Raw genomic sequence first — 11421 nt, forward strand, 5'->3', positions numbered from 1 at the left:
CGTGAAATCCGTAAAGCAAGATCGGCTTTGAAAATAACGCTTGAAAACGCCGAAAGTGCCGACAGGCATTATTAGAGGCCACGTGAAGTTTTGGACTCTAGGAAAGAAAAAGATAATATGGGGATTCGAGAAGATATTGGGGTCCTGAAAAACAGTAGCCATATTTCCTCCTATAGATATGGCCTTTGTAAAACTTGATTGGAGCAACTGCGTTTCAACTCAAATTTCTTCATTTTCTGAAACTTTAGTTTTCCTAAGACTTTCTTCGAAACCTTCTCAAAAATGGCTTCCTCTTCTTCCTGCCCAAATTATTTCAATTTAAATGATGCTCCAACAGCAAACAGTGACGCCAAAGTTTGGCGTCCATCCTTTGTATCCCAAAATCGTCATCTCACAGTTAATGATTCTGTGATGATGAATGATGCTACTGCTGTCATAGTAGCTAGGAATTTCATTACTCCAATGGATGAAATGCTGTTAACAGGGAGGTCTGAGGAAGAGGCTATTGATGACTCAATGGCTTTTAGCATTCAGAGTGCTGCTTCTGTTTCTAACATGGCTGATCGTTTGCGTGTTAGAGCAAACGAGGTTGAGAAGCTGACAACTGGCTTTTAGCATTCAGAGTGCTGCTTCTGTTTCTAACATGGCTGATCGTTTGCGTGTTAGAGCAAACGAGGTTGAGAAGCTGACAACTGAAAATTCGTCTCTCCAAAGAATGCTTCATGAGTCTCAACAGGAGGTTGAGAAACTTAAAGGAGAGAATAATTCCTTGTTGAAACTGGTGAGTTCGTACTCAGTTGATACACTGAGAAGGCTAGACATGCTGCAGGTCTCCAATGAAAGAATTTTGGGAGACCACGAGAAGCTCATGGCTAAGCTTAAGAGGCGCCGTCCTCTTCCTTCAGAGGCTTCCAGAACATAATGTAATTTTATAGATTTTACAGGGCCTGCACCTTCATTGCAGGTGGAAAAAATCTATCTATTGTATGTTTCTGTAATAATAATTGCTCACATTCTTAAACTTGCACCTGTGGTTTTTACGTCTTTTCAAAATGATGGTTTGGAACCTTGTGCCTTATAGGTTTCAAATAACTACATTGTCTCTCCCAAATTGCAAGGTAGCCCGGAACTTTTGGCCTGGGCACAAACTCAGAATTTATTTGCCCTTTTCAAATGGACATGAAATATGAATTGAGTAAAAGCCACGATAATATCACAATATAGTAGTGAAGAGCATTAACTACTATATACCCACAACTTCAAGTTCAGGATCTCTCATATATTTGGATCCATGGACTTCCGGCCCAGGTATAATAAAATATGTGGGGAGCCACAATTCATTATTTGAGGTTTATATTGATATTATCCATTTCGCGGTGTATTCTTAACAACCGGAATTCACAAAATATATTTCTTCCTTGAGGTGTCGATTATAACAGAATCGAACTTTATTAAATTCATCATCTTCTTATGCCAAAGAAATATGTGGTGTACCACAATTTGCAATAATACCTCAAGGGTTGTCCATTTAATTGTTGGAACTTCAGGTTCTCAATACTCTTAAATTTTGAACTTCAGGCCAAAGCCACATATTCTCATGGTATGGACATTTTTTCAATTTTCTGTACATATTCCGGGACTTCAAGCCCTTACATAATTGTCCATATTTTGAGGAACTTCTGGCATCTCATTTAATTTCTCATCCATGAGTTTAAGGAACTGCAGGTTCCCTTTTGTATATAGTGACGGTTTATCCAAAATGGTTAATATTTATGCATACGTCACTATTCATGTGAATAGTACTGTTCATCAAGTCATGAATACATATCTATTCATGTGAATAGTACTGTTCATCAAGTCATGAATACATATCTATTCATGTGTACAGTACATCTGCCAGTACAGTTATCATCCATGGCTCATATTTATGCATACGTCACTATTCATGTGAATAGTACTGTTCATCAAGTCATATCTATTCATGTGTACAGTACATTTGCCAGTACAGTTATCATCCATGTGTACGGCACTATGAACCAATACGGTACTATGAACCAATACAGTACAGTTATTATAGGCTGAAATAATCACTATTCATCACTATTCATCACTGTTCACCCGTGACAGACAAACTCTATCAAAGCCGCCAATTTCACTATTCATCACTGTTCACCCGTGACAGACAAACTCTATCAAAGCCGCCAAATGAATAGTAATGAACAGTAATAAATAGTTAGTGGGCTCCACATGTTTATTCTTTTATTCTTTTACAACAGATCTTGCCATTATCACCTATTTCTTAAAAAGTGAGTACCGGGCTTGGGGTAGAGCTCCATTTTGAGGACTTTTTTAACATTGTCCGAAAGTTTTGTGACAGACTGCTTTTGTACCTTTGTATATGACAATATTGAATTCCACTTTGTTTTTATTTCTTTTAAGAATTAATTCCGATCCTTTTCTTTATTTAAATAATTACTTCCAACCAGCCCTCACACCACCCAAATCGACCCAACTACCCAAAATCTTATCGTTTGAAGCAAAAAAAACTTACTTATAACAGGGATAGTACTGTTTTGCTATCTCCGACCAATAACACAATGGCATATGGAAAAGTTATCATACCTGTCATTGTGTTATTAGCCGGAAATAGCAAAACGTGTTATCCCCGTTATATGAGAGCTTCTCTCCGTTTGAAGTGTTCCAGGACAACTTACAAGCAGGGACAATCCCTAAAAGGGACTAACCTAAGCTATAGTCCATGCGAGTTGTTCTTTTATTAGCCTAAAATTTAATTTAGCCCACCCATGCCTACTACTGACAATCATGCCATGCTCACATCCAAAAACTCATAGGCGGATCCAGCAATACACTCAAGGAAAAGAATATGAGACAAACTATGAATTGAATTCTCTTTGACTATTCCAGGATATTCTTGTGTATGACATCTCTATAAAGTTCTCTCTAAAATGAAAAGTGTTTCCATCTTGTTATTACTTTTTAGCCTACTACCAACTTCTTTATATATATATATATATATATATTATGAATAGTTTATTGCTAATTTTCCTTTCACAAATAACCCTCGTCACACATAATCCCTTTAAGTGAAAAAAATTAAATAAATAAAAGAACGAATTGGTACGCTACAGTAGCTGCATCTTTATGTTCCACTCTCCGATGCGTATATAAGGTAAATTTAGCGGCGCCCCCCCTCCCGCCCTCAATTTTCAAATTCTGGGTCCATCTCTGGTTGTGTGTCACATCAGCAATTTAAGAGGCTTTTTGACAGAATCAAACAACAGGGAGCAACTTGAAGTACGAAGGTTAATTTGGAGGACTATCTATACATGATAGGAAAAAAAAAAAACCCTTAAGAGCAAAAGATGATAGTTCTTAAATTTCATGGATGTTTTGTGATTATAAAAAAAAAACGTAGCTTAATTAGTACATAAAAGAGGTTATATGAGTCTCAAACATCATGTGTGCGAAAAATCACTCAAATATGAAACTATTTAACCACTAAATTCAATGGTTGTCATTTTAATATTTTCTTGAGATAACTTGTTTGCCTATTTTGTTCCTCAACTTGATGCATTAATGATTTCTAACTTGTCTAAATTTTTACATTAATAACTTTTAAATGAAAGTTTAAAAAATAGAAAATAATCCTAAACCCCCAAATAAATCAATATTAAAACCCTAATATCCAAATATGCGAACTTCGAAACCTTTATCTAGAAAAAAATTCAAACCAAACCTCTATCCCCCAGGTGGTCGTGGATCCCAACTCATCGTAGCCTTCTCTCAATCGGCTCTGCGTCGTCGTCCTCTCCAACATCTAACGGAAATCAAGTCGAAGATTTGCAAGTGCGGAACTTCTTTTTTTTGGTAATCTGGAGATTAATTTGTTGAAGACGCATTGGAGGGCGTGAGGGCGGGAGAGGCCAATTAATCCAAGTTCGAAAATTCCCTTGGAAGGACTTCGAAACTAGCTGACAAGTGAGCCCCATCAGTGCCAGATCAGCAACTACCGGTACAACTGACGGAAACCCTAACGGTGGAATCGAATTGTAACAAATTTACAAGCTCGGGGTATGCGATTGTAAAAATTGAGAAGGCGGGAACTAACATACCTTAACATTGTAAGTTCAGGGTACTAAACTATAATTAACCCAATTTATAATGAACCCACACAATGCCCCTTGATAGAAAAGGACTATTAGCATTATTATTTTGGTGCGTATACTGTTTGTTCTGACAATTGATTACATTATAATTTACATGGGTGATTGGAGATTGTTAGTATTGCTGAAAACAATAGATACTGTTTGTCTCTCCGATTCCGGTTGCTTAGGCAACAAGGTTATAAGGTTTCATGCGGTTAGTCTGCGGTCACACGTTTGTATTATAATTCTAGCTAGATTAATTAATTTTAATTTCTTCCTCTAATCTTGTAATAATATTAATGCATGTGCTGATGGGGCTAGCAGACATGTTCAACAAATTCAAGGACGAGGACGGGAAGTTTGAGGAGACACTTTTTAGTGATGTAGTAGGGAGGTAATGTCTCCACAAATCTTGTAGTAAAATAAGGAGCAAGTTCTGTACAATTAGTTTCAAAAGACAGTTCTTTTTGTGCTGAAATGAACGATGCTCGAATAGCTATTGATACTATCAGTAAAACTAATTTTGGGACTTTAGATCCTGGTTCAAAAACCTTGTTTGCTACTACAGATTTTGTATGAATATTTACTTGTACTAATCTTAGTGTATTGACTTTTATTTTTCATTTTTTATGTCTATCTTAAGGTAAGCTTATTTGAAAGATCACTCAGTGGAAGTTCTATGTATATACGTTTAAAAAGCATCGTTTTGGTGGATCGGCTTAAACGACGTTTGACCAAATTTAAGTATTGAATAAGACTGGTTCGAGTAAGACTATATTTTTTCTAAATTTTTTTTTAAAAAAATAGTATAGCCAAGCAGCTATACTCTTTATATATATAACTAGCAAATTAACCTATATATATCTATATATATAAAGCAAAAGGCAGAGAATGGTGAAACATTCAAAATACCAGAAAATGCCCTTTGTTAATGCAAACATTAAGAATTGAAATTATTAATTAAATGAGGATAATATGGTAAATTTATATTTTTTAATATTAAAAAAATTAAAATTAAAAACAAAATAAGATAATAGGTCCTATTTTTATGGAATATAACTACCCTGTTATCTTTTATTAATTCTAAAAATAAAATAAAAAAGAAAAAGAAAACCAATTAGCACATGCGTGAGCATGTGTCAAGAGGCTAGTATATATAAAGCAAAAGGCAGAAAAATGGTAAAACATTCAAAATACCAGAAAATGCCCTTGGTTAATGCAAACATTAAGAATTGAAATTATTAATCAAATGAGGATAATATGGTAAATTCACACTTTTTCATATTAAAAAAATTAAAATTAAAAGAAAAATCAGATAATGAATCCTATTTTTATGGAACACAACTACCCATTATCTTTTTTAATTCTAAAATAAATTTAAATTTTTTTTAAAAAAAGCCTCTTGCAGGAGTAAAAGCGTGTGCGGAGAGGCTAGTATCTATAAAGTATAAGCTAATGCAACTAGGAGGGTCCTTTTTTCTTAATTTTTTTATATTAAATAGTATATCTGGTTGGCTATATCATTTAAATCTAAGGTATTTAAAGCGTATAGCCGCGCAGCTATACTTATTTTGACACGCTAGGAGGTTTTGTTTTTTTTTTTTTGGTTTTTTAAATAGTATAGCCCGACGGCTATACTTGGTTTTTTTTAGTTTTTTTTTAAATCGTATAGCCGACCGGCTATACTCGTTAAGTATATTATATTTAAAAGGCGTATAGCCGTCCGGCTATACTATTTATTTTTTTAAAAAAAAAATACCCTCGTAAAGCCGAACGGCTATACTATATATATAATAATAATAATAATAATAATAAAGTGTACCCGCCTAGGGAATCGGGGCCACATGTCCAGAAACGGTATAGCCACGCAGCTCTACGCTTGAAGTATATTATATTTGGAAGGAGTATAGCCACACGGCTATACCATTTATTGAAAAAAAAAAAAAAAGAACCGTACCCTTCTAGTTGTATTAGTTTATACTTTACAAATATTGCTAGTTTCAACATCTCCAAAGCAAATATTTGAGAGAAATTTCATAGTAAATCAATTTTTGAGAGAAATTTGACACTAAATCAATCTGAGAGTTCAATTTGTAGGGCTATACTATTTATTAAAATAAATTAAAAAAACTTTCTTATAGCCACACAGCTATACTATTTAATTATAACGATATTTTATACGTAGAAGGATGCATTCATATGTTAAAGACATGTAGAGAAGTATTTTGTATTTGATACCGCACATAGGATTTAGGACATGGCATGCTTTTGCTTATGCTTCAGTTTTCAAACAACACTTTACATGAAGAATACTACATTCTCTCTTACTACTATACCCATAAATCTTTGTTTTGAAATTTAAAATTATGTATAAAAAAAACACGTGCATTAGACATGTAACCTACCTACGTACATGTATTATACGTTCGCTTTTTAAAAAACATGTATTTTCTAAACTACTCTTATCGATAAATGAAATTCAAGGAAATTTTTTAAAAAAAATAACCCAGTATAGCTGCGCCACTATACTATTTATTAGAAAAATTTAGAAAATAACTGAAGTATAACCGTGCGGCTATACTAATTAATTATATTATATTAAAGAGTATAGCGGTGCGGCTATACTATTTATTAAAACGAATTTTAAAAAACTTTAGTTTAGAGACAACTGGGCCTTATTACATTATACTAGGGATGGGTGCAGTCCGGTTCGGTCTGATTTTCACCTCAAACTGGAACTGAAATCGATACTATTTAATCGATTTGATTTAGTTTTTTTTTTTTTAAACTAGCAGTCCAGTTTGACTCAATTTTGGACCGGATTTTTTTTTTTTTTGAAACTTTTTTTAATACAAATTCAAACTAAAATTTAATTTTTTGGACTTGAAAATTAATAAATGATCCAATTTTATACAAAGAAAGATATTGGGCCTAAAAAAGTGAGATGTTTTGAAGTTGGACTTAGGGAAATATTAGTTATGAGATTAAAAATGTAGCATTAGAATTAACCGGTTCAGTGATGATTTGTTGACTTTTTTAGTCAATCAATTTTTTTTCATCCGATCCGATTTGGTGTTCCTGTTTTCTGGTCCTGATGCCCACCCCTACATTAGACTACTCTAGTTCACAATCCTTATTAGTACACCACACAGCAGCCGAGAGACTAGTCCAATTTAATTGGAATAGTAATAGCAAGCCGGTCCTCCAAACAAAGCACACGCACATAAAAAAATCCCACAAAATGCATTACGTATTGTTCCGAACATTTGGTAGGTAAAAAGTTTTGTTTCGGTGGCAATATTGAGACCACTTTCTACAAAACACCTCTACCACCACCTCTTTCACCATCATTTTCACCTCCATCTCTTTCACCACCACCACCATTATCATCACATGATTAGCGCATAACACTTTCAACATCATGTCCATTTTAGCCATTATTCACATTTGCAACAGTTTTATATTAAAATTTACTAAACAGTTTTGACACTGCATTTTATACTAAGAGCACTTTAAAAATATTATTTATCAAATATGGAAGTGCCTAACTTTACAGCTTATTATTTTCAAAACACAGCATAAGCAATTTTTTTTAAAAGTGGCATCAAAATCAAATAATATGATAATTAGAAGTGGACGTCAATTCGGCCTATCATTGGGCTTTGTCTTGTATGAGAAAGGCCCAATAGTTTTTCTTAATTTTCCATCCCAACTCTCTAACAAACAAACGTGTGATTTTGAGACTTGCCTTTCAGAGACAAATATGACCATTCGGTAATAACAAGAAAATGATATATATATTTTTTTTTTCTGGATCAAATTTGAATCACGCCAACGGTCAAAAGGATTGAGCTCGCCATCTCCATTCAGAACAACGCATAACCTTTCCCATCCCGGGCTCTGTTGATTAATCTCAGCCGTCCATCCAGAAACGACGTCGTTGGGTTCGCAGCCGTGAAAGCTGAAACGTCCTACAGTTCCTTCCCAAATAGCCAAATAGAAGATGGAGGATTGATGATAGAAGCCCATTCGTCTGAGCCATTTGGAGCTTTCTTAGCGTGACACAAGGAGGTTGAAGATGACAAAGAATATGGTTTTGAAGAAAAGCAATGACCACTGGGCTTTTCTGGTAAAGATTTCATCTTTCTTGAACTTGTTCTCTTCCTCTCTGTCGGTATTAAACGTTTTTCTGGTTTAGGAATTTGGGTTCTTGTGTTTGTAAGCTTAGGTTTTATTTGTCTTTGTTTAATTTTTCTTCCCAAATGATCTTGGATTTATTGAATTTAGTAATCTGGTTTGTTTGAAATGTTGGTCCTCTTCTTGGGGTTCTTGAATATGAATATGGGATCTTTAGTGTCATTTCTGGGTTCATTTGAGTTTACCATTGTTTTCATTTTCTGGGATTTTGGATTTTTGGATTTTTTTGGGCTTTAGTATTTACTTATTTATTTCCAAGTTTTCATATTAGATGTTGCATTCTTTATTAGTGTTCATGTTTACCCTTCTATATCTATTTCTTATTCTGCATTTTGCTAGTAACTTATCTTAATCAACTCTGAAGGTGCATCTTCTGATTATGCTTGCTTTGATTTAGCTATTCATAGTTTTCTTTCTGCATCTATGCTCGGCTATCAATTCGGAGTTGATTTCGTTCTGGTTCTGTGTGTACAAATGTGGGAATAGAAAAGGATTTAGCGTTTTAAATCTTTATAAAGCCCATTATTATGTCAAGAATCAAGATTAACTTGCAATCTCTTCAATTTCTTGCAATTTTTCTGGGCCTCGAGTTTACTAGATATTTACTTCTTCTTTTTTCTGATTGATACAGGAAGAAATTGAAGCTCCTATGTGGGTGGATCTTACATTAGAATCCAACTCAAACAACCAACATATGTAGGCTCTAGTATACTCAGCCACACATTTTTTTCTTTTTTAACGAAAGAAATGGTTTCCAGGATCTTATAATTTATAAGTTATGTATGCCATGCCAATTTTAATTCTTCTTTTTTGAATATATTGCAGTGATGATGAGTGGTTTTACAGAAGCCACCTGTAAGTATCCTTTGCCCCTTTGATTATGTGGTCTTCTCTATTTTGGCTTTGGAATTCATGTCTTTGAATACGGATGCTGAGTTATAGTAATTTGATGAATTATTAGGTTCCACCAATGCTCTTCTCGCCAGTTGAAGGCTGCATTTTCCAATTCCTGTGAGGATATTATGGCCTTAAACTATGACTTAAAGGGACCATCTTCGCCAAAACTTCCCTCTTCTGTCTCTAAGTCAAGAGGCAAAGACTTTGTAAACAAGAAATGGATAGGGGACAACCAGGATTTTTCATTAGATAAGCGGAACCCAGAAAAAGTTCTGAGTGGGACATCTTCCTGCGGGAATTCAGGGTCCAGTGATGATATGAAACCCAAATCAAGCTTTATAAATTTGAAAGGAACATCGAGTTCCAAATCAAGTTCAGTTTGTAAAAGCAGTTTCTTTGGAAATCCCATAACCAATTGCTCTAAGCCAATATCTTCTTGTGAGGATCCAACATGTACTCTGAGTTCTATGACAAACAGGGCAGATGAAAGCAGTACAACAAGCACCATTACATCTGAAAGTGACCAGCAGAAACAACAGAAGTTTACGGAGAAATCAAATCAGGCGTTGAGTCAAGCAAATGGGCTATTGTCAGTCATAAAGGCTCGCCTGAGGAAAAGCGGTGTTACAAGGCCAGCATCCAGAGTGGTGATTAATGGTGATAGAAGGCAATCAAGAGGCCGTAAATCTTCATCCAGCAAGTCTAGTGTGGGATCATCTTCAAATCCTTGTAATGATGGCAGGACCTCAACATCTACGTCAATACAGTACAAAGAAAGAACCCCAGATAGCAGAAATGTGGCAAGAATGACTCATGCATCCAATAACAGAATAAAATCTTCTAAAGTATCCAAGACAACTCATAAGATTGATCGAGGGACTACAAAGTACAGAATGGCACCTAATGTTGCAAAGCCAGTCCACCTGGAAGCTGCAAAACCAAAGGTGTGAGATGTGCTAATCTGAAACACAGACAGTGAAGATTTTCGTGTTTTCTTAAGTTGAAAAATTCTAAGCCATGGTTCGCTTAAAGATGACGTACAGATATCTGAAATAGGCTCCCACTTGTGTAAGAGACTAGTCTAAATAACCTTACTAGACATGTTGGAGCATAGAAGTACATTGTAGCTTAGCTTCTAGGTCTATTAGAATATCTAGTTAATAGGTGTGTGATCTGGTTTCCTAAACTTATTGATTAGGTTGTTGTTCAGTTTCCCATTAAGTCCAGGACTGCAATCTATCTGAACTCTTCTAGGGCTGAGATTAATGTATCTCATTCTCTCCCTATTTTCTCAGCATGCTATCAAAGCATCGGTTCTGAGATGTGGTCTTCTTAAAGAGATCTGTTTAATGGCTTCACCACATCTTTTCATTTTGTTCTCTAGAGGGTTTCTTTTTCCTTTTTTGGGTTCATTGTTTCTCTTGTTGGTTTCATTGTCATTTGTCATCTTTTACTGTCATATGCTTGGTTTATGCATTATCGTCTTCGACATCTTCACTAATTGTCAAAAAGATTTTATTCTTTCTGTCTTTCCAATCATGGTCCTCACAAGAAATTCATTCTCCCTTGCAATCAGATCTTGTTGCTTTTTGTTCTTGGTGTTTTAGCACAAGTCTCAATTTGGTTGTGGGTGTTCAAAATATCCTCGTCAAAGCTACTCTCTTGGTTTTGTTTGGCTGCAAGGTTATTCAAGGGTGATCCTTAATTGATTGTTGGTTACTCATATTTTGACTTTGACTGCTGAAATTAACTGCTGTTCAAGGTTTTCTTATTAATACTGGTGTTCAAGTTAGATACTGGCAGAAAAAAAGGGGTAATCTAGTTTTCTAAACTGAGTGATTTTATTAAACCCAATCTCCTCCCCTCTCCCACACACACAAAAACCCACCACACCACACCCCCACACCACAACCAACTTGTGCAGTACTAAGGACAAATTTATCTTATTTTTATATTTTTATTATTTTTTTTTATTTTTTGTGGTAGGTGGTAAAGGGGGTGTGGGTGCTTTGCAAATTATTTATTATTTTAAAATCGATAATGTTTTTTTTTTTTTTTTTTTTTTTTTTTTTTTTTTTTTTTTTTTTTTTTTTTTATTTTTTTTTTTTTTTTTTTTTAAAAAAAAAAAAAAAAAAAATTTTTTAATTTTAAAATTATATTA

General features: G+C 34.5%; 1 protein-coding gene across 1 annotated transcript; it reads left to right on the forward strand.

The window, feature by feature from the left end:
• Positions 7731–11167, forward strand: LOC109948405 (probable myosin light chain kinase DDB_G0279831). The gene is made up of 4 exons (XM_020561278.1): positions 7731–8295; positions 8995–9059; positions 9189–9218; positions 9325–11167. Exons 1-4 carry the CDS (start codon positions 8245–8247, stop codon positions 10208–10210), a joined length of 1032 nt encoding a protein of 343 aa, XP_020416867.1. The 5' UTR covers positions 7731–8244; the 3' UTR covers positions 10211–11167.

The sequence above is a fragment of the Prunus persica genome, chromosome G4, assembly GCF_000346465.2.
Source record: "Prunus persica cultivar Lovell chromosome G4, Prunus_persica_NCBIv2, whole genome shotgun sequence".
Taxonomy (NCBI): Eukaryota; Viridiplantae; Streptophyta; class Magnoliopsida; order Rosales; family Rosaceae; genus Prunus; species Prunus persica.

Coding starts and splice junctions, on each gene's coding strand:
- LOC109948405 (XM_020561278.1), top strand. CDS start 8,245: ATGACAAAGAATATGGTTTTGAAGAAAAGCAATGACCACTGGGCTTTT. Junction 9,060..9,188: donor AACTCAAACAACCAACATAT/GTAGGCTCTAGT, acceptor AATATATTGCAG/TGATGATGAGTGGTTTTACA. Junction 9,219..9,324: donor TGGTTTTACAGAAGCCACCT/GTAAGTATCCTT, acceptor ATGAATTATTAG/GTTCCACCAATGCTCTTCTC.